This window comes from Paroedura picta, chromosome 8, assembly GCF_049243985.1.
Source record: "Paroedura picta isolate Pp20150507F chromosome 8, Ppicta_v3.0, whole genome shotgun sequence".
Lineage (NCBI taxonomy): Eukaryota > Metazoa > Chordata > Lepidosauria > Squamata > Gekkonidae > Paroedura > Paroedura picta.
This window is the reverse complement of record NC_135376.1, coordinates 4,183,809-4,210,719: the sequence shown is the minus strand read 5'-3', so window position 1 is coordinate 4,210,719 and position 26,911 is coordinate 4,183,809. Positions and strand designations below refer to the sequence as shown.

The 26,911-nt window shown below is 47.7% G+C and overlaps 1 protein-coding gene across 1 annotated transcript; it reads left to right on the top strand.

Annotated features, from left to right (window-relative positions):
* The first annotated feature begins 9,145 nt into the window (after positions 1 to 9,145).
* Positions 9,146 to 24,372, top strand: LOC143842558 (cytochrome P450 2J2-like). The gene is made up of 9 exons (XM_077347808.1): positions 9,146 to 9,319; positions 11,373 to 11,535; positions 14,272 to 14,421; positions 15,138 to 15,298; positions 16,334 to 16,510; positions 17,321 to 17,462; positions 19,445 to 19,632; positions 22,690 to 22,831; positions 24,140 to 24,372. Exons 1-9 carry the CDS (start codon positions 9,146 to 9,148, stop codon positions 24,316 to 24,318), a joined length of 1,476 nt encoding a protein of 491 aa, XP_077203923.1. The 3' UTR covers positions 24,319 to 24,372.
* The last annotated feature ends 2,539 nt before the right edge of the window (positions 24,373 to 26,911 follow it).

Here is a 26,911-nt window from a genome sequence, read left to right as displayed (position 1 = left end):
TGATAAGGACAGAAACAAACCACGGCTTCCTCTGTTTCCACACCTACCCTGGCAAAAACATTCTATTGCGAAAAGCGACAGGGTTGTGGATACGGATCACGCACCCAAGAAGAGCCGGGAAGTCTTGGAGATCTGCCGGAAAAGCTCAGTACAAGAGTTTTTTTTGTCTGGCCTGCACACGTCTTGACTGAATAATGCCCAAAATATACTTTTCCAACACGGCAAACAAACTGGAATGCTGATATGATAGCCGGCCTTGGGCTGGGAAATACCTGGTGACTTTGGGGGTGGAGCCAGGGATGGGCGGGATTTGGGGCAAGGACAAAGAAGAAGAGTTGGTTTTCATACCCTGCGTCCCACTACCCGAAGACATCTCACAGCAGCTTACAATCGCCTTCCCTTCCTCTCCCCACAACAGGCACTCCGTGAGGTAGGTAAGAGAGCCCTGAGAGAACTGCTCAGAGAGAACAGGACTGTGACTAGCCAAAGGTTACCTAGCTGGATGCTGTTGGAGGAGTGGGGAGGTTGAATCCGGTTCTACAGATACAAGGCCACCACGCTTAACCACTACACCAAGCTAGCTCTCAGGGACCTCAGCGGAGTATAATGCTATGGAGTCCACCTTCCAAAGCAGCCATTCCCTCCCAGAGAATTGTTCTCTTTCTGGAGATGTTTCCACCTCGATGCAATCTGATGTCTGGCAGGATGGGCTTCATGAAAAAAGAATTCTCTGGCCTGTTTTGGTAACGCCACTGGAAACACACTTAACATATTTTTTGGATCTAAAGGAAACTTAAGTTGCAATTTATCGTGTACTTTCATCCAGAACTTTTTCACAATCTTACAAGACCCAATTATATCATGACGCCTCCAACACATATTGTCACACTTAATTGACATTCATAACTTTAAGTGTTAAATTTGATACAATTTTTCTCCCACTCTGCAGGACAAATGAACAACAAATGAACAACGAATGAACTTGTTGTTTTGACTTTGCGAGATTTCCAAATCTTTGTCTTTCAATTCAATTGGGAGTGTTTAGAACAGAAAATATAATCTGGGAAAAATATTCACCTTAACTGTTGCCATTCTTGCGGACCATGAGAGATTTCATTTTGACCATTTCCACAAGTCCTTTTGGATCTTAAATCATATCATGGCCTAATTGCTTTAAGTTCTTTAAGCCTTTATCAATGTATATGCTGAGATACTTAATTTTATCTGGATTTACTTGGCATTCCGTCAATCGGGCTCTCTTTCCTTGTCCCCGGTCCCTCCTTAAATGAAAATCTTAGTCAAGTTATTACTAATCTTATATCCTGATATCTGTCCAAAGTCATATAGACCAGGGGTAGTCAACCTGTGGTCCTTCAGATGTCCATGGACTACAATTCCCATGAGCCCCTGCCAGCAAACGCTGGCAGGGGCTCATGGGAATTGTAGTCCATGGACATCTGGAGGACCACAGGTGGACTACCCCTGATATAGACAATTCATTAACAATTCTATCTAGTTTGGTAATTCTATTCACCACATTGTCTGCATTGCTTCTGATCTTAAATTCTTCTCTGTCATTCAATTTCAGGCCAGTAATTTGAGAATCAGATCGTATTTTTGCAGACCTCTCTCCTCCTTCCATACAAATCTTATTTCCCTCTTGTGTCATCATGTCCCCTCTTGTGATTAAGTATTTACAGTAGGGAGGGAGGCTGAGAGAGCCCTGATATTACTGAAGAAGAAGAGTTGGATCTTATATGCCGCTTTTCCCTACCCGAAGGAGTCTCAAAGCGGCTTCCATTCACCTTCCCTTTCCTCTCCTCACAACAGACACCCTGTAGGGTGGGTGAGGCTGAGAGGGCCCTGATATCACTGCTCAGTCAGAACAGCTTTATCAGTGCTGTGGGGAGCCCAAGGTCACCCAGCTGGCTGCATGTGGAGGAGGAGTGGGGAATCAACCCCGGCTCTCCAGATTAGAAGTCCGCACTCCTCACCACTACACCAAGTAAGTTTGATTGAAGGCGCATACAGGAGCCAGAGTCAGTAGAAGTCCATCACAGACCAAGGGGTTGTTGAAGACACATTTCCAAGGGGGGCTAGGACAGTTATAGGTTTGGGTCTATGAAGGAACCACTTGATCCTAGAGAGTATGAAACTTGGAGCTTGGTGGTCTAGCTATTGGACCAGGGTGGCCGGCCGTAGCTCGCCTCTACACAAAATGTTTACATTTCAGAGCTGGAACAAAGACAGGGTAGGGAGAGGAAAAGGAAGCAATTGTAAGCTGCTTTGGGATTCCTTCTGAGTGAGAAAAGCGGGGTATAAAAAAACAACTCTTCTTCTAAACTGGAAGAAAAGGAGAGGATATAGAAAGTTGCTTTGGACCACCTGTGAAGGGGAAGCCAAGATATCAGAATCGAAAGAAATGAATACTTTGCCAGTCCAGAGAACTTGGTGTTAAGGAATCTGTGGTGGGAGGGGAGGGGAGTCCCCAAACAAAACAAAGTGAAAAATAGAGGTTTCCCGGGAATTGCCACTAATATTTCGGTATTAACGGTTATACATTACCTCAGTTATTTACCAAATCAATTATTGCACCACCTCCCAGATTAATCAATCACTTATTTCTCTTTGCCACGGCTTAATCGGTCACTTATTGCGTTTTATCTCCTGGAGGCTTATCGATCGCTTGACCCTTCTAGGAATGTTATTGATCACATTATGATTAAAACTCCCCCTCCCCTCCAGCTCTTAGCTGGTTAGCTGTACTCCGATGCTTTGTTTCTTGTCAACGGCGCATGCAAAAGCCGAAATCATCATAAGGCCCGTTGGTTTCTCCACTTGCCAATTGCCGGAGTGTTGGCCACTGGAGGAGAGATGCATTTTTGTGCATCTGCTTGTGCATCAGTGTGGTTGATCTCACAGAATGTGCTTGGCACACGTCCTCAGAGCTTTTGGGGTGGCTGGCTAAGCCTGGTTCGATCCCCAGCACCCCCACTGGAAAGATCCGTTGGGATATGCAAGCTCTGCAGCGTGCATGATTGAGCAGCATATAAAGGGCGTCCTGCAGAGGGCAGCAGAGGGGCTGTGTATGTAGCATAGTTAAGACAGGCACTTCCTGATGTTTTCTTGACTGGCTTGGCAGGAGAGATTGTGCTTTTGGGGATCATATTGACCAGTCAGTTCACTGGACAGGGGACACTGCAGGAGAGTTTGACAAGACTCCGTGGGCCTCCAACCAGATAGATCACATCAAGCCTTAATCTCCCAAGAAGCTTGAGAGCCAGTTTGGTGTAGTGGTTAGGAATGCGGACTTCTAATCTGGCATGCTGGGTTCAAAAGCGGCATATAAGAACCAACTCTCTTCGTCTTCGTCTTCGTCTTCGTCTTCGTCTTCGTCTTCGTCGTCTCCTTCTCCTTCTCCTTCTCCTTCTCCTTCTCCTCCTCCTCCTCCTCCTCCTCCTCCTCCTCCTTCTAAAATGACCATAGAATGGTTATCGTGCTTCGGTCACATTAGGAGAAGACAGGAGTCCCTGGAAAAGACAATCATGCAAAGAACAGTAGAAGGCAACAAGAAAAGAGGAATCCCCGACATTAGATGGATGGACACAGCAGCTGCCACAGCATAGGCTGGACATGGGCCCTCCAAGACGACCTTGTGAGGACTTTAGAGGCTGCATTTTGCACCAGCTATAATTTCCGGGTCAGAGACAAGGGGAGGCCCACGCAGAGTGAGTTACAGAAGTCTAGTAACTCACCATGGCCAGGTGATCTGAGGACAGGTAAGGCACTAGCAGCCAAGCCTGGTGTAAGTGGAAGAATGCTACTTGAGCTACTGTTGACAGACACTCTGTGAGGGAAGTGAGGCTGAGAGAGCCCTGAGATTACTGCACGGTCAAAACAGCTTTCTCAGTTTCCCCAGCTTGACCAGCTGTGCCAGAGGGCGCATATAAATGTTAAAAAGTTTGGGGAGAGTATCGGCTCCTGCATTACCCCACAAGGGAGCGCAAAAGGGGCAGACAACTCTTCCCCCACAGCAACCCTCTGCACCAGGCAGAGAGGGACACCCTGGTTGTGGATGAGGAGCCACTGGTCACAGACCAGGCAGAAATGAGGGATGGAGAGTTAGAGATGCCATTGCCACATTCCCGTACAGGCAGCATCAAGGGGGATGACAATGCCAATGTCTGAGTCCAGGAGCACCTTTAAGACCAACAAAGATTTATTCAGGGCGTGAGCTTTTGCGTGCAAGCCCCCTTCGTCAGACTATGATCTTCTTACATGACAGGGAATAGATAGCAAAAATCAGTTCTGTTACATCTGTGTCTCAACCAGATACAGCCAATGACAGTCCTTTGTCAAAACAGCCAATCAATCCCTAGAGCAGTGGTCCCCAAACTTTTTATCACCGGGGACCACTCAACGCTTGACAATTTTACTGAGGCCCGGTTGGGGGGGGGTAGTTTCCTCCTCTACTCTCAACCACTGCCCTAGCGCTCTCTGATCATTATGGTAATGTTTAAACATCCCTTCAAAATAAGAGACAGACACGCCACAACAATGAACATAAGGAACATTTTATTTTCATGGAAATTTTAACTCACGACAATGACAAATCAATGGGAACCCTGAGCTTGTTTCTCTGCAACGAGATAATCCCATCTGGGAGTGATGGGAGACAAGGACACCCAAAGTGTGTTGTAAAGGGCCGGGGGGGGGGGGGGAGAGAAGGCATCCTTCTCGGCCCACCTCCAGTTCGTTGATGGACCACAGGTTGGGGATCGCTACCCTAGAATTCAGTGTACTTTACAAAGAGAAATGTTTACATTTCAGAGCTGAAACATTTCAGAGCTGTTTATCTCTTTAGGGGACATGATAGCCCTCTTTAAGTATTTGAAAGGTTGTCACTTGGAGGAGGGCAGGATGCTGCTCCCATTGGCTGCAGAGGAGAGGACACACAGTAATGTCTATGCCTCAGAGGGATGCTAGGAATATTTGGCTCTGCCTCAGAGGGATGCTAGGAATCCAATCCACACCCTGTCAGCCTAGTTGATTTAGGCATTCATTGTCAACACCTGTTTGTATGTGCCAAAAACCACTTACAGTTCCTGTTAAAGTCACAGTGAATAATAGCCACTTACAATAAGGTTACAATTGTGATCTAACAGGTATTAATCACATTTCAGTTCATGAGAAGCAAGAAAAGTCTGAAGTTGTGTTCAAACCTCTGGAGCTCATAGATTTCAATGATTTCATGTAAAAAAAAACATTCTCTTTTCTCAGGGCTCTCTCAGTAATCTCAGGGCTCTCTAAGCCTCACCTACCTCACAGGGGGTCTGTTGTGGGGAGAGGAAAGGGAAGGTGAATGGAAGCCACTTTGAGACTCCTTCGGATAGAGAAAAGCGGCATATAAGAACCAACTCCTCCTCCTCCTCTTCTTCTTCTTCTCACGGGGCTTATTCCACAGGTCTTTCTCTTCTTCTTCTTCTTCTTCTTCTTCTTCTTCTTCTTCTTCTTCTTCTTCTTCTTCTTCTTCTTCTTCTTCTCTGCTTTTTCACAGCTGCATGGTGATTCCAAAAGTTTAATATGATATTTTTGTTGAAGGCCACCAAGTCTCCAAGCTTGGGTTCTGGAAGAGGCTGCTGATCTTCAAAGTGTACTAATGGATCCAAGATGATCACTGATGCAAAATATGGGGAACTTGACATAGGATCCCTTTTTGTATCCTACCGCCTCAGTTATCCAAGTGTGGAATCTTCTTTGGGCCCAAAGTTCTCTCTTCCTACAGAGGTCTGTTTGGGTCAGTTTCGGGCACCCCAGTTGAAGAGGGATGTAGACAAACTGGAGCTCATCCAGAGGAGGGCAACAAAGATGGCGAGCGGTTTGGAGACCAAGACGTATGAAGGAAGGTTGGGGGAACTTGGTCTGTTTAGCCTAGAGAGGAGGCGAGTGAGAGGGGATCTGATAACCATCTTCAAGTAGTTAAAAGGCTGCCATATGGAGGATGGAGCAGAATTGTTCTCTCTTGCCCCGGAGGGACGGACCAGAACCAATGGGATGAAATTAATTCAAAAGAAATTCCGTCTAAACCTCCGGAAGAAGTTCCTGACAGTTAGAGCGGTTCCTCGGTGGAACAGGCTTCCTCGGGAGGTGGTGGGTTCTCCATCTTTGGAAATTTTTAAGCAGAGGCTGGACAGCCATCTGACGGAGAGGCTGATTCTGTGAAGGCAAAGGGGTTGCAGGTTACAGAAGATGAGCGATAGGGTTGTGAGTGTCCTACATAGTGCAGGGGGTTGGACTAGAGGACCCAGAAGGTCCCTTCCAACTCTATGATTTTAGGATTCTATGCCATGTTTGTTTTGCTTTTGATTCTTGAGGTTCTGAACCAAAAGAACAAGTTCCTATCTTGGGCTACCGTTTAGTGTCCAAATCCATGCAAAGTACGGCCTGTGATGGAACAGTAACGCAGTCCTCCAGGGAACGAAGCTGCAAAATAGTCCCCAAACCAGTTCTCGGAGTTCATCTTTTGTGCCATCTCAGGGTTGAAATGGGAACGCCCTGCAGCAGCTCCATCTTTGCCAAACGCTTGCTTACGGGTGCATGAAGCTCCGTGGGGAAGAAAGAGAAGGCAGCAAAAGGAAGCACTGAAAATCCAACCACAAAACATGGTTCCATTATGAAGACAGGATCCGGACCCAAAGAAGAATACTGCATCTCTCCGCCTGACCTAGGACTGCCAGCTCAGTGTTGAGAAATGCTTATGAGATTTCTAGGCCTCCCCTTCTCCAGAAGTGGTCATAGAATCATAAAGTCAGAAGGGACCTCCAGGGTCATCTAGTCCAACCCCCTGAAGAATGCAGGGAATTCACCACTACCTGCCCACCCACAGTGACCCCACCCACAGTGACCCCAATTGCATGCCCAGATGATGCCCCCTGCTCAGGGCAGGATCAGCCTCAAGCATCCAAGAGAAGGATCTTTCCAGCCACTGCTTGAAGACAGCCAGTGAGGGGGAGCTCCCCACCTCCTTAGGCAGCCCATTCCACTGCTGAACTAGACTCCTAGAATCCCAGAGTGGGAAGGGGCCATGCAGGCCATCTAGTCCCACCCCCTGCTCAGTGCAGGATCAGCCTCCAGCATCCAGGAGAAGGATCTGTCCAGCCGCTGCTTGAAGATGGCCAGTGAGGGGGAGCTCCCCACCTCCTTAGGCAGCCCATTCCACTGCTGAACTAGACTCCTAGAATCCCAGAGTGGGAAGGGGCCATGCAGGCCATCTAGTCCCACCCCCTGCTCAGTGCAGGATCAGCCTCCAGCATCCAGGAGAAGGATCTGTCCAGCCGCTGCTTGAAGATGGCCAGTGAGGGGGAGCTCCCCACCTCCTTAGGCAGCCCATCCCACTGCTGAACTAGAATCCTAGAATCCTAGATTGGGAAGGGTCCATGAAGGCCATCTAGTTCCACCCCCTGCTCAATGCAGGATCATTTCACTTTTGAACTACTTGGATTGTAAATCCCCCCCCTATCTAGGTCTACACGTACATTAAACTCATTACTGTGGTTCCTCTCCTCTGCTGCCAACAGGAACCGCTCCCTTCCCTCCTCCAAGAGACAACCTTTCAAATACTTCAAGAGAGCAATCATGTCCCCTCTCTTTATCTTAAAGTAAATTTAAATGTAGAAGATTTGTCCTGGCAATAGTATAGGATTTTAATTGTGTACTTCTGCAGACTTTTAAACTGTCTATTTAATCTGTGTAGGTTTGGCATGGTGTAGCCTGACCTGAGCTGCATGGGAAGGGAGGACAGAAATACAGCAATAACAATATTCTGTTGCATGTCTGTCTGTCTGCCTGTCTGCCTGTCTGACCAGGCTTGGTGGTTAACGACATAAAGTTATATGCAAATAGCATCAAAACAATGTACAAAAATCAACAAAGCCACTAAAAACCATTTAAAATTCCGTATCCAATTCCCTTGCTGCACCAATATTTAAGGCTCTTGCCTATAGTTTTTTCTTGTTTATTCCAGGGGAGAGACAATTGGGGGTGAGATTCAGCGGTGATGTCTCCAACCAAATGCCTGGCGGAAGAGCTCCATCTCGCAGGCCCTTTGAAACTGAGACAGCTCTTGAGGTTTCCGGGAGCTCATCCCACCAGGGAGAGCCCTGGACCAAAAAGTCCCCGGTCCTGGCCGAGACCAAACATTGGGAAGGCAGTAGAAAGACGACTTATTCTCCCTCTCATCATACTGGAATACACCGATGGCGACACGGTTTATTTATCGTATGGCATGTCCGTTTGGAGGTGGCTGGCCCTCGCCTCCTCCTGCATCACAACGTTGGAGGTATACCTTGGAGGTCCACCTTCCAAATGCTAGCCAAGGCTCACGCTGCTAAGCTTCCGAAATCGGACACGACCAGATTTCCCTGAGGTACCCAGGTCAAAATGAGGCTGCTTAGGAGCAGATTTGTGGAAACAAATGAAAGAATTTGCTGGCACACAAAGCAAAATGTGCAAGTTGTGCGCATGATTAGCCATGGGCTTTGAGACGACGGCAAAGATGGTCTTTCGGGAAAGGGAGACAGAGAAGCATCTTGCCATGGCCATTCCAGGCACAGCTCGTGTTTGGCTTCAGAGATTTCATGAGCTCAGGCAAAACTAGGCCACCTTCCCTGCTCCACGTGGGGCCAAAATTAACGTGAGAGGTGCCAGTCTTCGGTGGTGTTCGCAGATTTCCCACACGCAGCATCGAAAAGTGGCTGTCAACAGAATCCTTTTCCGTGTCTGTAATTATATCGTGCCCCTATTGTATTTTTACTACAGGGCTACAGGCATAGATACCGTGGCATCTTCCAGTCCTGGAGAATGCAGGCAGCAAATTGTTGGCTTCACAGGACAAGGAGTGTCCTGCTGGGAATCATCCCATTCCGTTTACACTTTCTCTCACGGGATTAGATGAACACGCTTGAACTTCGGTGATGCCTTAAGCAACAGGTGTGGGATGGGACAAGACAGGGAGGAGGGGGGGAGGAAAGGGAGTGGAGAGACAAACAAACCTGTAAGATGCTCGGATATAAGTACCATAAGGCGGCTCAGTTCATGTTAGATCAACGCAGAGTTCCTTTGTCACCGCCCAAAAGATTATTGAGAAATGGCGACCATAAGCTCCGTATTTCTTCTCCTCCTGCTCCTCTACGTGCTTGTACAGCTGATAAAGCTGCAGTGGAAAAAAAGGCAGTTTCCACCGGGACCGACTCCTCTCCCAATTATTGGAAGCTTATGGCAGCTGAAATTCGTTAAAATGCATCGGGATACCTTGATGGAGGTATTTCTTCTTCTTCTTTTTTTTCTTCCCCCGACACTTGAATCTATGGACTGAGTTTTAGGCCTGAAATGGTGACAGGGAAGGGAAGTTAATGGATGGAGAGAGCCAGCAGGGTGTAGGGGTTAAGAGCGGCGACTTCTGATCTGGCAAGCCGGGTTGGATTCCCCGCTCCTGCACATGCAGCCGTGACCTGGGACTCATCACAGCCCTGATGATGTTCTGACCAAGCAGGAACATCAGGGCTCTCTCAGCCTCACCTCCCTCACAGGGTGTCTGTTGTGGGGAGAGGAAGGGAAGGGGATTGAAAGCCACTTTGAGACTCCTCTGGGTAGAGAAAAGTGGCATATAAGAACCAACTCTTCTTCTTCCTCAGTAATATCAGGGGTCTCTCAGCCTCACCTCCCCCACAGATTGTCTGTTGTGGGGAGAGGAAAGGGAAGGCGACTGTAAACCACTTTGAGACTCCTTCGGATAGAGAAAGGGTCATATAAGAATCAAGAATCTTCAGTAATATCAGGGCTGTCTTGGCCTCCCCTGCCTCACAGGTTGTCTGTGGTGGGGAGAGGAAAAAGAAGGCGATTGGAAGCCGCTTTGAGATTCCTTCGGGTAGAGAAAAGTGGCATATAAGAACCAACTCTTCTTCTTCTTCTTCAGTAACATCAGGGCTCTCTCAGCCTCTCCTCCCTCACAGGGTGTCTGTTGTGGGGAGAGGAAGGGAAGGCGATTGTAAACTGCTTTGAGGTTTCTTTGGGTAGTGAAAAGCAAGGTATAAAAACCAAGTCTTCTTCTATTTATGGCACTGCCGCTTCCACAATGCCCCCCTGAGAGCACTAAGGTCAGATAATCAAAACCTGCTCAGGTTCCCCTGCTCCAAGCAAGTAAAACTGACCTGGACTAGGGTCAGGGCTTTTTCGGCCTGGGCCCCAGTCTAGAGGAATGCTCTGCCAAGTGAGATCAGGGTCTTCCAGGACTTTAAGCAATTCCAGAGGATTCGTCAGACTTCTGCTGTTCTGCCAGACCTACGCTTGAGACCGGCAGGAATTCAGCACAAAGCCGGCCTCCGTATTCGAAATACCATCTAAAAACTTAAGAACCATCAGAAGCTATCTGCTGTAACACCGGCCAGGTTCCTCCCCACATAAATTTTTTTAATATAAGGAGAATCAGCTTTTAATAAATTAACATTTAGTTAATGTTTAAAACCTGGTTGGTTTATTTAATTAATGCTTCATGGTTTTTTTTTAATTACTGAAATTGCATTTGAATGTCTGATGGTTAACTGCCCTGAGCCTTATAGCCTATGGGCTATAAGATTAAAGACGATGGCGATTAAATCAAATATACTAGCAAACTTTTTGTTGCCGGCGATTCAAAGTAAAACTGCTTAATATAGTGTTGTTTCGGTGTGATGCTGCCTGGGGCCAGATAAAGCAATGTGATTTGCAGAAGGCAAAGTTAATGAGAAACCCAGTGTGGTCTAGGTCAGGGGTAGTCAACCTGTGGTCCTCCAGATGTTCATGGACTACAATTCCCATGAGCCCCTGCCAGCTGGCAGGGGCTCATGGGAATTGTAGTCCATGGGCATCTGGAGGACCACAGGGGGATTACCCCTGGTCTAGTAGTTAAGAGCAGCGGCCTCCAGCCTGAAGAACCAGGTTTGATTCCTCCTCCACGTGCAGCCAGCTGGGTGACCTTGGGCCAGCCATGGATGGGGGGGGGGCACTTACTAACAGAAAGAGAAAGACCCAGGCCATGTTGCCTGCCTTGCACAGGAAATGATGTCACGATGCCCGTGACTTCAGGGCAATGCTCTGGTATCTGGCAAAAACTCTATGGTAAAACTGGCTTCCACTACAGAGTTTTTGTCCCAATACCAGAGTGTCACCTGGAAGTTGCTGGCATGATGACATCACTTCCTGTGAGATACCAGCAACGTGACCTAGGCCTTCCTCTTTCTCTGCTAGAGGGCAAGGCCTAGTGGCAGGGGACCCCCGGCCCTACAGGGGGTCTGGTAACCCTACTGGATCATGCTTACTGGTATGTTTTCCTACAGGAGGCGAAAACATTTGGGGATATCTTCACCTTGTGGCTTGGTCAGTCCCCTTTGATTGTGCTGAATGGATACCAAGGAGTGAAGGATGGTCTTGCAGTTCACCCTGAAGATTTTTCTGGCCGGCCAATAACCCCTTTCTTCCGAATTATGGGGAAAAAAAGAGGTAAGCTCGTCCTGTGTCCATGGGAACCAGAGGGCACTGTGAGATCTTTCCCATGATAGGACCCTGACGCCAACTCTAGAGAGAGCCAGCTTGGTGTAATGGTTAGGAGTGTGGACTTCGAATCTGGCATGCCGGGTTCCGTTCTGCGCTCCCCCACATGCAACCAGCTGGGTGACCTTGGGCTCGCCACAGCACTGATAAAGCCGTTCTGACCGAGCAGGAATCTCAGGCCTCACCCACCTCACAGGGTGTCTGTTATGGGGAGAGGAAAGGGAAGGCGATTGTAAGCCGCTTTGAGCCTCCTTCGGGTAGGGAAAAGCGGCATATAAGAACCAACTCTTCTTCTTCTTCTTCTTCTTCTTCTATAGTTGATCCATTTCAACCAAAAAGCTGAGCCGAGCTGTTTTTCTTACAGTGCAGAATACAGAAACCAATATCAAAATTCAGGATAGTCTGTGGCACCTCTTCAGTTTGCAAGAAAATCTGTCTGCAAGACCATAGAATCATAGAATCATCATAGATTTGGAAGGGACCTCCTGGGTCATCTAGTCCAGCCCCCTGCACTATGCAGGACACTCACAACCCTCTCGCTCATCCACTGTCACCTGCAAGACATTTTTCCTCCTGAAGCTCTGCTAGCTTCTTTGGCCATTAAATTGCAAAGCCTCCCCCACAAAATAACCTTTTCTCCTCCCCTGAACTTGCTCAGCCTGCTTAAGCCTTTCACAGGGCTGCACGTGAGTAACTCTGCGCAGGGCATCCCAGGCTGTTCAGCCCTCTGAGAAAACGGGAAGGAGGGAGGAGGGAAGAAGGAGATAAAGGCAAACTGCTGCAGGCTCTCCAGAGTAGATCTACGCTCTCCTTCCCTCTCCCTCCGCCACCACAAGCACTCTGCTTACAAGACAATGAAGTCAGGTGTGGCACAGATGCCTGGGGTGTGGTAAGAAGCCAGCAGCAAAACAGAATGACGGAAAACAGCTCTGGAGCAATGAGGCAACTCTGCCACCCGCTCAGGAATCAAATCAGGAGGCAGAGCGCATGAAGTAGCGTGTGGGAAGCAGACACACAAATGCAGCAAGCCTTTTTCCTTAGGGTAGCCACGGTGGCTCCCCTTCCATATCAGAATTCCTCACCATCCCCGAACTGCCCCAAAGTTTCTCACAGGAAGTGAAAAGTGGGCTATAAAAACAATTCTTCTTCTTGTTCTTGTTGTTGTTCTTGTCGTTGTTCTTGTCGTTGTTCTTGTTGTTCTTGCTCATCTTCAAAGAGTCATAAGATCACAGCCTGAACACGATCCCACATGGATCTCCTCTTTCAAACCAGCTGACAATAGCTTCTTCAGACAAAATTGTTATTTGGGTTAGTTAAAAGGAAGGTGTTGAATATGCCTCCTCGGGTCAAGCTGCATTTATGCACATGCAACCCCTCAGCACACTGCATCCTTTCAATGCTCAGAGAGAGGGAGTAGACAGGGACACTTTGAACCCATTCCTACATTGTTCTCAACTCATGAGCGTGCCACCAATACGCAGGCAAAGTAAAAGTGCAAATCGTTCCTTCCCTGGGGGGTGGGGGTGGGGCTTCCTGGTCAAGGGAGTCTTCTGCAGGCATTATATTCCGGGCACTCTTGTCTCACGTTTTGGGAGGGTGTGCTGTGTTCGATGTTCCCAGCACACATGAATGCCATTGGGGCTGCAAAAGGCCAAGGTAGCTATTTTGCCGTTGCAGTGTGCGCTGACATATACCCGTGAAAACCTGCTTGGCATGCTTGCCAAAGTTGTAAAATACAGATCTTCTGACCTTGCATAATGGACTCACCCAGTGTGTGGGATGGCATCTCCTTATATTGACTAAATGCCCAGGGAGAAGCTGAAACCATTAGATCACAGACTCAACTCTGTGGATGCTACTGGGCTCAAACTGTGATTCACTATATTATAATTGGTGCTTTTGCAGCTGCCCTCAAGAGCCAATGTGGTTGTAGTGGTTAAGAGCGGAGAACTACAATCCGGAGAACCAGATTTGACTCCCCGTTCCTCTACATGCAGCCAGTTAGGTGTCCTTCGGCTAGTCACAGTTCTCTTAGGACTGTTTTTGCAGAGCAATTCTTTTAGAGCTCTCCCAGCCCCACCTACCTCACAGGGTGTGTGTTGTGGGGTTCTCCTCCTCCTCCTCCTCCTCCTCTTCTTCTTCTTCTTCTTCTTCTTCTTCTTCTTCTTCTTCTTCTTCTGTTTCTCCTCCTCCTCCTCCTCCTCCTCCTCCTCCTCCTCTTCTTCTTCTTCTTCTTCTTCTTCTTCTTCTTCTTCTTCTTCTTCTTCTTCTTCTTCTTCTTCTTCTTCTTCTGTTTCTCCTCCTCCTCCTCCTCTTCTTCTTCTTCTTCTTCTGTTTCTCCTCCTCCTCCTCCTCCTCCTCTTCTTCTTCTTCTTCTTCTTCTTCTTCTTCTTCTTCTTCTTCTTCTTCTTCTTCTTCTTCTGTTTCTCCTCCTTCTCCTCCTCCTCCTCTTCTTCTTCGTCTTCTTCTTCTTCTTCTTCTTCTTCTTCTTCTTCTCCTCCTCCTCCTCCTCCTCCTCCTCCTCTTCTTCTTCTTCTTCTCCTCCTCCTCCTCTTCCTCCTCCTCCTCCTTCTTCTTCTGTTCTAATTCACCAGAACCTGGAATCCACAATCCAGATGTGTTTCCCCCCTTCTCCCAATAATAAGTATCCACAGCAGTTTGCAATTGGTTCTGAAATGTCTACAGGGATTATGCTCGCAACCGGTGAAACTTGGAAGACTCAGAGACGATTTTCCATAATGATCCTGAAGACTTTGGGCCTTGGGAGAAGAAGCCTGGAATACCAGATCCAAGAGGAAGCCTGCCACCTGGTGGAATCCTTTACCAACACAAAAGGTGCAGCATCTACGGGGGAAACCTTACTACTCGTGTTTGTTTTCTAGATTCTTTCCGTTGTTCTTGCTTGAAGATCGATTCAAGGGGGAAGCTGTGTTGGTCTTAAGTAGCAGAACAAAGCTTGAGTCCAGCAACAGACTAGAAACCAAATTACCCAGTTCCATAGTCGATTCATCTCCAATACCATGTGAAAACATGAGACATCCAGGTGCGAGAACTGGAAACAAGATTGTTTACTGGAACGGGCCAGGTGTGGCACTTGACAAATTTAACATTCAGCTAGAAGAAGAATTCTGGAAAACTTGACAGCTTGCTTTGTGTTATGTTGTCTGGGGCTCATGAAAGGTATGCCCTAATCTGGATGTCCCAAACTAGCCTGACCAGATCTCAGAAGCTATAATGCCTATAGGAGAAAGTACAATACAATCAGAATCCAGTAGCACCTTTAAGACCAACAAAGATTTATTCAGGGCGTGAGCTTTCGAGTGCAAGCACTCAAAAGCTCACTCCCTGAATAAATCCTTGTTGGTCTTAAAGGTGCTCCTGGACTCCTGGATTTTATTGTGCTGCTTCAGACCAACACGGCGACCCATTTGTACCTATACGAGAAAGTATCTCTGTTTCAAATTGTCAGCAGCAGAGTGGGCAAAAGGAGGAGGGGCTATGTCGTGCTGACAGAACGGGCTAACGATCTGCCCAATTCCCCTCCGTTTCAGGACAGCCCACTGAACCTCCTTTCTTCCTCACGCTGGCCGTATCCAACGTGATCTGTGCCGTCGTCTTTGGCCACCGCTTCTCCAACAACAACAAAGAGTTTCATAAGCTGCTGGAGACTGTCGAGCATCTGTTCACATTGAGCGGCACCTTCTGGCAATACGTGAGCAAACCGCGCATGCGCACACGTAGATCTGTTATTGATTGATTGGCTTTAATATAAGGTGAGCAGATTGTCCCACTTTTGGAGGGACATCTGGGGACACCTGGCAAATTGTACTTACGTTGAAATTATATATATTGGGGTTGGACTAGATTAGTGATCCCCAACCTGTGGGCCGCGGACCACATGTGGTCCTTTGACTAATTGGAGGTGGGCCCCGAAGGACGCCTTCTCTCCCCCCCCCGGCCCTTTACTTCATCCCCCCCAGCCCTTTACAACACACTTCATTGTTGTGGCGTGTCTGTATCTTATTTTGAAGGGTTGTTTAAACATTACCATAGCAATCAGAGAGCGCTAGGGCAGTGGTTGAGAGTAGAGGAGTAAACTACCCCCCCCACCGGGCCTCAGTAAAAGGCGTTGAGTGGTCCCCGGTGAGTGGTCCCCAGCATTGAGTGGTCCCCGGTGATAAAAAGGTTGGGAACTACTGGACTAGATGACCCAATGAGGTCCCTTCCAACTCTGTGATTCTATGATTCTGTGAGTGTCCTGCATAGTACAGGGGGTTGGACTAGATGACCCAATAAGGCCCCTTCCAACTCTGTGATTCTATGATTCTGTGAGTGTCCTGCATAGTACAGGGGGCTGGACTAGATGACCCATGAGGTCCCTTCCAACTCTGTGATTCTATGATTCTAAGGCAGTGGTTCTCAACCTTCCTAATGCTACGACCCCCTTTGGGTCACGGCTGCCACTGCAGCTGCTCTGCCGCCGTGGTGGTGGTGGTGGTGCAGTGGTGGCGGCGGCACAGCGGCGGCATGGCAGCAGCCTCAGCAACCCCTGGGAAAAGGGTCGATTGACCCCCATGGGATTCGTGACCCCCAGTTTGAGAACCGCTGCATTAAGGAACTTCCTCCTATGACCAGGGACTTTTAAAAATGCATGGTGGATCAGGAATTAGCATCGCAGAGGGGACACGGGGAGCTGGCGAGCGCCCGCTGTTTCTCAGTATTTCTGTTTCATCTGTCCCCTTTCTAGATCTACGATATCCTGCCCTGGCTTATGTGCCACCTCCCAGGTCCTCACAAGGATGTGTTTTCTGCCTGCGACGCTGTCCGTGCATTCATAAGGAACGAGATCCACCAGCACCAGGAGAGGGGTGCCTCACCTGAGCCAGAAGACTTCATTGATTATTACCTCAGTCAAATAGAGAAGGTAAGCAGCTGATGGGTTGGATGCCAAAACTGTTTTGAAGACATTGGTGACTGGATCCCGCAGGGGAACTTCCCCTGGTGTCACTTCCTCCCTCCACAGACCTGATCTCTAGAATTGCCCACGTCCCAGTGGACAGATACGCAAACAAAGTCTGTCCAGTGCAGAAGTTATGTTGATGAGAAAGAATCGGAAATGCAACCCTGCAACATTAGAATTTCTCCGTGTTCTTTAAAGCTAGTAAAAAGATAGGAGGCCTGCCAGAGAATTCCCCGGTTCAATAAACGCTTTCAGAAAAATATTTCTCCAGTAACGTATTCTTCTTATAGTGGCTCTCAAAAGGAACTACTGTCTTAGTACAGATTATTGATGTGGAAACACATCTTCCGGGGCGTTTCCTGTAACGGAAATGAATACGGACATGACATCTGTCTGTTCTGCCCTGCCCATGACTGACAGGCAAGGGGAAAGAGGGAGAGCACTAGTAGTTGTGATAATTGGGTGAGGCAGGTGGAGCAGCCGAGGACGAAGCAGGGTGGAAGACAGGCGGCAGAGGCTGGCCAGGTTGCGACATTACCACAGGGATCAGGCAGAGAGAGCATTTTCTTGGATGCTTTAGGATGCTTTGGGCTGATCCTGGGTTGAGCAGGGGGTTGGACTAGATGGCCTCTATGGCCCCTTCCAACTCTATGATTCTATGATTCTATGTAAACATACGGTCAGATAATCCAGTTCTCCAGATTAGAGACCGCCACTCTCAACCACACTGGCTCTGAAATGTAACCCTTCGTTTTCTGATGTCTTGTCCTACAGACCAAAGACCAGTCAAAACAAGACTATGATGAAGATAACATGATCCAGAGTATTTTTGACCTCTTCTTGGGTGGAACAGAGACATCTAGTACCACCCTCAGCTGGGCATTGCTCTATATGGTGGCTTATCCTGACATCCAAGGTGAGCGCAGAATGAAATCCATTCCCTGTCGTCCACCATTTTGAAGCAGCTGTTTTGTTTATCCATTCTGAATACCTTTGGTTCCCTAGGCCAGGGGTCCTTAATATGGTGGCTGTAGGTGCCTTTCTAAGTGCCTGCCAGAGTGTTTTGAGAAAGTGGGTTGGGCTTTTGCTCAGCCAGCATCTGATTGGCCGTTGGATATTTGATCGGCTACGCAAGCCTTTAAAAAGGTTGATTCAGCTGCCGCTGCTAGCGCAGCTCAAGGATCTTCATGAGGTGGCTGAAAGCATGTGGAGGTGGCTCCACCTTCTGCAGCAGCCATTTTGTGACAGCCATTTTGTCGTTCTACCCACCACATCATGTCAGAATTCTAAGGGTGGCCGCGGGCTCAAAGAAGCTAGGGACAGCTGCTGGAGAGTCTCCAGAATAGCGGTCTTTCCCAATACCTGGTACCTGAGACCGTCTACCTGGACGTGCTAATGACTGAACCTGCATGTGACAGGGACTTCCTACAGAGGAAAGGGAGGCTCTGACTTGAGTTGAGGGGATTTCTCCACCTGTAGCTCACCCATCATCCAGTTCTGACTAACCTTTCCCTCAGACCAAAGAAAGGAAGGCACAAATATGTGTACACAAATATGGAGGTGGTTCCATCCCAATCCTTGGTTCTTTGGCACATCTGTATTTGTCCGTATTCATGAGAGAGACATAGAGAGAGTTTGTTGAGGTGTGCAAAAGTGTTTTGTCCTACCACGGGGGTGTGTGTGTGTGTGTGTCTCTGTTTTGTTTCCCTTATTGATGAAGGAATACTAATAATCATAATTTGGGCTGATCCTGCATTGAGCATTGAGACTAGATGGCCTGTGTGGCCCCTTCCAACTCTATGATTCTGTGATAATCAGCTGGGTTGTTTATACCCCACTTTTCACTGCCTGAAGGAGTCCCAATGTGGCTTACCCATCGTCTCTCCACAACAAACAACCTGTGATGTAGGTGGCGCTGAGAGAGCTCTGACAGAAAAGCAGAATGATCAGGACAGTGACTAGCCTAAGGTCACCCAGCTGGCTGCATGCAGAGGAGCGGGGAATCCAACCAGCTTCCCCAGATTAGAGTCCTCTGTTTGTAACTGCTGTCCCACACCGGCTCTCAGCACCTTCCTGGCTCTCCTGGTGCCATCGTGTTGTAGTGGCTAAGAGTAGCAGAATCTAATGAAACTCTAGCATTGTGAATGTCCTGGACCAGATGACCCAGGAGGCCCCTTCCAACTCTAGGATTCTAGGATTCTAATCTTGAGGGCCAGGTTTGAATCCCTACTTCTTCCCAGATGAAACCTGCTAGCTGACCTTGGGCCAGTCACCACCCCCTCAGAACTCTCTCAGCCTACTGGGTGGCCCATTCTCTCGTGACTCCTGCAGTCCCACCTCCCTCACGCGGCGTCTGTTGTGGGGGGAGGAAGGGAAGGTGATTGGAAGCCACTTGGAGACTCCCTTGGCTACAGAAAAGCAGGGTATAAAAACCTACCATTGTTCTACTTTTCTTCAGGGGCAAAGTTCATACATGGAACACTATGCATGGATAACCTGGTGGAATGAGCTCCCTGAAGAGCTACGGGCCCTGTTGGAATTATCAGCTTTCCGCAGGGCCTGTAAGGCATTTGGTTGAGGGAGGCCATGGTGAATCCTGGAGTTTCCATCAGTGGATTTATTTTTGCATTGGTACATCTAGACCCTCGCTCCCAGCAAGGAAGAGTTCTTCTCCATGTATAGCTGACAGGAGGAGGGGGTGGGGGGTTAGAACTCTGTATCACCATCTTTTAATGCGTAACGTTAATGTTAATTTTAATGGGTTTTAATGGGGTCATACTGGTTTCTATCATTTTACTGTGAACTGCCGCCAGTCTGAATGGAATGCAGCGGTATATAAATACAAAAACAAACAAACCAACAAACAAATAACCAGTTTGTTTGCTTGTGTCTCCGCAGCCAAAGTCCAGAAGGAGATCGACGGTGTTTTGATGCCTTCCCAAACAATTTGCTACGAGGACCGCAAGAGCCTGCCTTATACGAACGCCGTGATCCACGAGATCCAGCGCTTTAGCAACGTCGTCTCCACGGGGATGCCCAGGTTATGCATCAAAGACACCAAGATCCGACAGTATCCCATTAAAAAGGTAGAGGGCCGTCTCCTTGCTTTCACTGTTTTAGGAAAGAGGAAAGAGGCAGACAGTACCATCCCTTTACTCTCTACTTCTGTGTAGGAGCCTAAAGCGTGGCGGTGGGAATGCCTGTGCTGTCGCGGCTGACTTATGGTGAATCCACAGGGCTTTCACGGCAAGATCCGTTCAGAAATATTTGGGGCCATTCCGCACCGGGATCCATGTTGCAAATTGTTCGCGGAACGAAAAATCGCCATTTTAAATAGTGGAATTCGTCATTATGCATACCTGCCTTTGTAGTGGAATCCAGTTGCATTTCTGTCAGAGGAGGAGAGCCAGGGGGAGGGACTTTGCAAAAACCGCAACAATGGTAACGCACAGAACTTTCCCGCTAGTGTTGCAGATTGGTTGCAGGAGTGTAGCGCTTTCCGGAGGGTGAATCCGCTTTTTGGGATTTCCCTGAAAGCGCTACAACGAAGCGCTTTTTGCGGATCGGTTTCAGGAGTGTTGCAGATTGTCAACGACGTTGTGCATAACGGCAAAACTGTAGCGATTTCAATTTGTAACCATTGTGCTATTTTGGACGAATGCGGAACGGCCCTTTGTCATCGCCTGCCCCGGAGTAGCAACTCCAGCCATCTTTGGAGGTCTCCCATCCAAATACTAATTGGTTCTGGTCCTGCTCAGCTTGCAAGTTCAGACAAGATCCAGATCAGGGCCATAAACCGTTATGTAATACGGACAGGGATCATCTGCACAGAAGGCAAGCAGGAGACTTGTGGGTCTGTTGGAATCCAGTAGTGATGAATTTCCTGCATTCTGCAGGGGGTTGGGCGAGATGACCCTAGAGGTCCCTTCCAACTCTATGATTCTATGATATTATGAAGCATTCGCCAAGCAAACTGTCCCTGCTGGACAACAGAATTTGAGTCCCAGGTGCAGACTCACAGCAAGCCGAGAGAGGTGTCTTCAGCTTCAAGTCCAAACGGAAATCCAAAAGTGAGGTTCTAGAACACAGGCCAGGGTCAGAGACAACGGACTCAGTCAGAAATACAGGCAGTCGAGTCCTAACAAACACCTCCCTTTTTCTGATGCTTTTATACACCTGCCAGCCAACCTCAGTCCTCCTCCTGCAGACACTCATCTTCATTGCTCACGTGGAGCCTGCCCTGTGCTGCCAACCTTCCATCTTGCAGCTCCCTCTTGTTCTTCCTTCTATGCTGTCTCTGCAGCTCTGAAGAAAGTGGAGGTGAACTGGCTGACAGCTGATTCTCCATTGCCCACTCAGGGCTGGGGGGGGGGGGGGGAGGCATTGTCCTGGTATCTGGCTGTGGATCTAAGTCCGGCTCCTCAGAGACCACCTCCCCTGCAGTGTCTCTCTTACTGGCTGTGGGTTTGGGTCAGGTTGTTGGCTGCCTTTTACTCAGAGGGTCGTTTATATCACTGGGCTCTGCTGGAGCTGGCTGGGACATTCGGCTGTCCTGATTAATAGCTATGGAGGCATCAGGTCAACCAAATGTATGGGTCTGGTCAGTGGTCAGACAGGGGAGCTCACTTTGAATTCTGTGTGAGAAGACCCATGAGGTTCTTCCAAGTCTATGATTATATGATTCTAAGAAATGCTCGCTACTGCTCAAATTAGGGCTTTCCAGCAATTTTTGAGCCTGTGGGCACTTTTGGAATTTTGTTATGGGATGGCTGATGGGTGCAACAGCAAAATGGCCACTGCAGGAGGTGGAGCCAACCACGAAACTTGCTGCTTTCCATAGGGCCTGTAAAATGGAGCGCTTCCACCAGGTGTATAGTCGGGGCCAGTGCGAGAGCAGATGGTACGGGTCCCCTTTGATACACTGGCACCTGGACATCTTGGTTTGGTTCTCCCCCCCTCCACGCTGCCCTCATAGGGGCCTTCCTGGTTAAGGAGGGTTATGTTTTTGCCATCTGTTGGGTTTTGCTGTAATTGTAGTACATTGGGGGTTTAATGGGTATTTTATTGGGTTTTATTGTCCGGATTGTTTTTGTGTGACCTGCTGAGAGCCGGTTTCTGAGAGTGGCAGACTATAAATCCAATGAATGAATGAATGAATGAATGAATGAATGAATGAATGAATGAATGAATGAATGAATGAAAACAAGGTGGTCCCCATGGAAAGCAAGGCCAGCCATAAGCATGCACAGCCACTGGCCTGTTTCTGGGGTTGAGGTGTGCATGTGTGACAGAGCATGAGGTCACATCCAGTAGGAGTGTCTGGATGACGTCACTATGGGTGACATGTGACTTCTGGGAGTGTAGCAGGAAGGTGTGGCCTCCTGACATCACTTCCAGGGTTTCTTAAAGCCTGAAGAATGTTTCAGATATTTCTCAATGGTGAAAAGATTGAGAAAGGCTGTTCTAGAGAGAGTTAGAATCATAGAATCATAGAGTTGGAAGGGACCTCCTGGGTCATCTAGTCCAACCCCCTGCACTATGCAGGACACTCACAACCCTATCGCTCATCCACAGTCACCTGCCACCCCCTTGAGCCTTCACAGAATCAGCCTCTCCATCAGATGGCTCTCCAGCCTCTGTTTAAAAATCTCCAAAGATGGAGAACCTCCCACCTCCCAAGGAAGCCTGTTCCACTGAGGAACCACTCTGACTGTCAGGAACGTCTTCCGGATGTTAAGACGGAATTTCTTTTGAATTGATTTCATCCCACTGGTCCGTCCCGCCGGATTTGATCGAGAACCAACTTATTTGTATTTCGGGCCATCCACAGTACCTGTAAAACTCTCCTTCTCCCCCATTTCAGAGGAATCAACTTCATTCCTGTCAGCTTTCTTCCTAGACCAAGTGTCACATCCGTACAGACTAATGGCGAATCCCACCACAGAAGTCATGCTGTGGTTTCCTCAAAACAGATTATTTAAAAATGCTTCTTCCAGGTCACCTGGGACAAAGCCTTGTCCCAAAATATTTTGCCGGCGCACGTATCTTTGTATATTGAAAACCGGAACGCTGTTTCCTTCTCTTTCAATGACTCTCAGGTTAAATGGAGAGAAAGAACTGAATGCTTGGCTTTTTCCTCATAGGGATCCGTAATATTTTCAAACATGGCTTCTTCCTTGTATGATCCTAAGGAATGGGAGACCCCTCGACAATTCAATCCAAACCACTTCCTGGACAAAGATGGGAATTTCACCAGCCGAGACGCCTTCATTCCGTTTTCTATAGGTGATTGTACCGATTGTTAAAAACTAATTTGAGGGGATTGGGCCCCTTCTGTGGCAATGCAAGGCCCTTTGCATTCAATCCCTATGACCCACTTTGGGCAGTATTCTGGCAGCAGCGTTCTGTAAAAATTGTAGCTTCTGGAAAGTCTTCAAGTGTTGCCCCTAGTAGAGTGCATTGCAGTAGTCTAGTCTAGATGGGAAAGTTTATTGCCCAGGAACGGCTGCAGAAGCTGATAAAAGGTGTCCTTGGCTACCACGACCAATTCTTTATGCAACAGAAGGCTCAGGCCCAGCAACATTCCAATCGAAGAAGCTTGAGGGCCAGTGGGATGTGGTGGTTAAGAGTGGTAGCCTCTAACCTGGAGAACTGGGCTTGGTCCCGCATTCCTCCACACGGAGCCAGCTGGGTGACCTTGGGGTGTCTGTCATGGGGATCGGAACGGTAGGCAATTGTAAGCCGCTTTGGAACTCCTTCAGGTAGTCAAGAATGGAGTACAAAAACCAAGCTCCTTCTTCCTCCTTAATCCTGTGAACGACCAAGGGAAAGGTGAATGATCGCAAATGAAGAAGAACAACAACAAGAACAACAAGAACAAGAACAAGAAAAAGAAGAAGAAGAAGAAGAAGAAGAAGAAGAAGAAGAAGAAGAAGAAGAAGAAGAAGAAGAAGAAGAAGAAGAAGAAGAAGAAGAAGAAGAAGAAGAAGAAGAAGAAGAAGAAGAAGAAGAAGAAGAAAAAAAAGAAGAAGAGTTGGTTCTTATATGCCGCTTTTCTCTACCCAAAGGAGTCTCAAAATGGCTTACATTCGCCTTCCCTTTCCTCTCCCCACAACAAGCACGCTGTGAGGGAGGGGAGGCTGAGAGAGCCCTGAGATTACTGAAGAAGAAAAGTTGGTTCTTATATGCTGCTTTTCTCTATATGAAGGAGTCTCAAAGCGGCTTACAATTACAATCCTCTTCCCTTGCTCTCCCCACCACAGATACCCTGTGAGGTGAAGCTCAGAGAGCCCTGATATTACTGAAGAAGAATAAGAAGAGTTGGTTCTATGTCACTTTTCTTTACCTGAAGGAGTCTCCAAGAGGCTTCCATTCACCTTCTCACCCTGTGAGAGAGGTGGGGCTGAGAGAGCCCTGAGATTCCTGCTCAGTCAGAGCAGCTCTATCGGGACTTTGATTAGCCCGAGGTCACCCAGCTGGTTGCATGTGGGGGAGCGCAGAAGCAAACCTGGATTGCCAGATTAGAAGTCCAAACTGGCTCAACATGCTTTTATTGCCTTCCTTAACCCGTCTCCCCTGGGTCTTTCCCTACAGGGCATCGAGTGTGTTTGGGAGAACATTTGGCGAGGACAGAACTTTTTGTTTTCTTCTCCAACCTTCTGAGGTCATTCAAGTTCCGGCTGCCAGACGGAGTGGAAGAAGTCAATATAGAACCTATTTGGGGGGCCACCTTGCGGCCGCACCCCTTCAAGATCTGTGCTGTCGCTCGATAGGGTCGTTTCTGGTGGCATGGCACCCGTAGGAAACAAGATACGGCTTTCTGGGACTAGATGCTTCAGAAACCTGCATATTTTAAAGACCAATAAGTTGTATTAATTTATTTATACTTGGATTTCCAGGTTGCCCCTCCCCTCAAGTGGGCTTCAAGCTGCTCATGACATATAAAAATCACATTAAAAACATAATAAAACTATTTAAATATTTAAATAGTCTCTATTTCGTTCTGCAACCCTCACTGTCTCCTTCAAAGCTTTTCCCAATCTCTTTTCTCAAGAGAGAGGTGAATTCCATTTCTTGCCTTTGTGTAGCAACCAGTATATCCAAGCCAAAACAAAATGCTGCAAAATATCTTATCTATATTTCTGGCTATTATTTCAGCCAAATATAGAATGGGGCTGAATTTCAGCTATCCAAAATGGCTGTCCCCCAAAAATCCTGAAAATATTCTGGATTTTTCAGGATGTCTGGATTGTCAAATTTAAAGGGCATTTAAACAGGATTGTAGTCCCTTTAAATGCCTTCCAGGTCAACAGCGAGCCCTTTAAACGCCTTCGGAGGCCACTTGCAACTTGCAAAAGGCATTTAAAGGGACTGTGTTCCCCTTAAATGCCTCCCCCCCTGCAATTGAAAGCAATGGAGGGAAGGGGGCATGTTCTTTGGGAGCCCATAGAATTGAACCCTCCTGGTCCAATGTTTTTGAAGCTTGGGGAGTTTTTGAGAACAGGTACCTGCAGCTACATTGCAAATTTGGTGCTTCTACCACACACACACACACAAACACACACACAGACAGGCAAAACTAGACCCCTGAGCCCCAAATATCTCCAAAACTATTTTTCATTATTATTATATTGACTATAATGGTCCCCATAGGGTATAATGGAACTGAAAAACCTACAGTTCCTAAATATCTGAATAACTATACCAGTACCGGGATTCAGTAATACCGGAAAACATTGATACTTTCAGGTTCAATATACCCAAACTTGAGAAAATACCGGGTTTTGTAGGGGGGATTGTACGCCTCTAGTAGCACCTTGTTAGTCTCCCATCCAATTATTAAACAAGGTCAACTTCCTTAGCTTCCAAGATCTCATGCGATAAGGCTAGCCTGGGCCATTCTGAGTGAGACCTAGTAATTATGACAAACCCCTAGTGGTCGATTCATATTTCCAGTTCATTTCCCTATGGTTTGAACCTACAGGGAAGCAAATTGAGGAATAAACCTGTTTTATGTGAACTCAGCCACTAGAGGGAGCCAAACACATGCAGAACAGAAACCTTCCCAGTAAACAGGAACTCAACAATGAGTTAAATGAAAAGGTGGTAAAGCTAACTCCCTTCATGCCATGGATAATTTTATAAACCTCTGTCATATCCCTCCTTAATCTTCTATTTTCTAAACTTCAAAAATTCCCAGACTCATAGGCCTTTATTCATTCTCTAACCCCCTAGCATCTGGTACTATGTCCTTTTTGAGATACGGTGACCAGAATTGCCCACAGTATTCTAGAAGAGGCTGCACCATAGATCGATACAGCAGCTACTGGCCATTTTATTTCAATCCCTTTTCTAACAATCGTTGACATCGAGATTGCTTCCCTTCCCTTTGCTGCAGCACACTGGGTTGAGACTTGAGCTTGCTGTTTGGACCCCAAGATATTTTCCCCTCTTGGTCTCAGCTAGTTCAAACTCCGTTAGCCTGGACATGAAGCTGGTATTTTTGTTTTTGTAAAAATCTGCATTTCCTTACACTTGCCAATATTAAATTTCATCTGCTACAACATTGTCCAGTCACTGAATGCTTAGAGACCCCCTGATGGTCTTGTAGGGCACGGGGGCAAGGTGGTGACCTTACTGGCTTGCTTACAACCACCTTGAGAAGCACATTAGAAGAAGAAGAAGAAGAAGAAGAAGAAGAGTTGGTTCTTATATGCCGCTTTTCCCTACCCAAAGGAGGCTCAAAGCGGCTTACAGTCGCCTTCCCATTCCTCTCCCCACAACAGACACCCTGTGAGGTGGGTGAGGCTGAGAGAGCCCTGATATCACTGCTCGGTCAGAACAATTTTATCAGTGCCGTGGCGAGCCCAAGGTCACCCAGCTGGATGCATGTGGGGGAGCGCAGAATCGAACCCGGCTCGCCAGATTAGAAGTCCGCACTCCTAACCACTACACCAAACTGGCTCTCTTAGACCAAGAGACTTCCTTCACGTGACCCAGGGAGGACTCTAGAAGAAAGCCAAGGCTCTTGGGCCTCACTCATAACCAGATGAAAACATCTAGTAGTTTCCACGAAAGACACCAAGCTGAAATTTGGCATGCACCTAGACCAAGGTATCGAGCTAAATGTGAACGCCATTTTCATGTCTCTCAGCCAAATGGTATTTGCTGCCTGTCCCCACCTGAAGTGGGCCTCAGCCTGGAAGGGATGGGTTCATGATCCCCTAGAGGTACACCCACCCCTTTCCAATCCAGAATGTTTCTTGTTTGCTGCTGGTTCAACCTTCCCTTCCTGGCTTCCCACAGCTTTGTGCAGCTCCTTCATAGTTAGCAGTGGGAGAAGAACTGATACCATGCAGAAGTGTG

What these genes read in the sequence shown, in the direction of transcription:
- LOC143842558 (XM_077347808.1), top strand. Translation starts at nt 9,146, where the DNA reads ATGGCGACCATAAGCTCCGTATTTCTTCTCCTCCTGCTCCTCTACGTG. An exon ending in AATTATGGGGAAAAAAAGAG is followed by an intron (nt 11,536 to 14,271) that starts GTAAGCTCGTCC and finishes AAATGTCTACAG; the next exon opens with GGATTATGCTCGCAACCGGT. An exon ending in GGCTTATCCTGACATCCAAG is followed by an intron (nt 17,463 to 19,444) that starts GTGAGCGCAGAA and finishes GTGTCTCCGCAG; the next exon opens with CCAAAGTCCAGAAGGAGATC.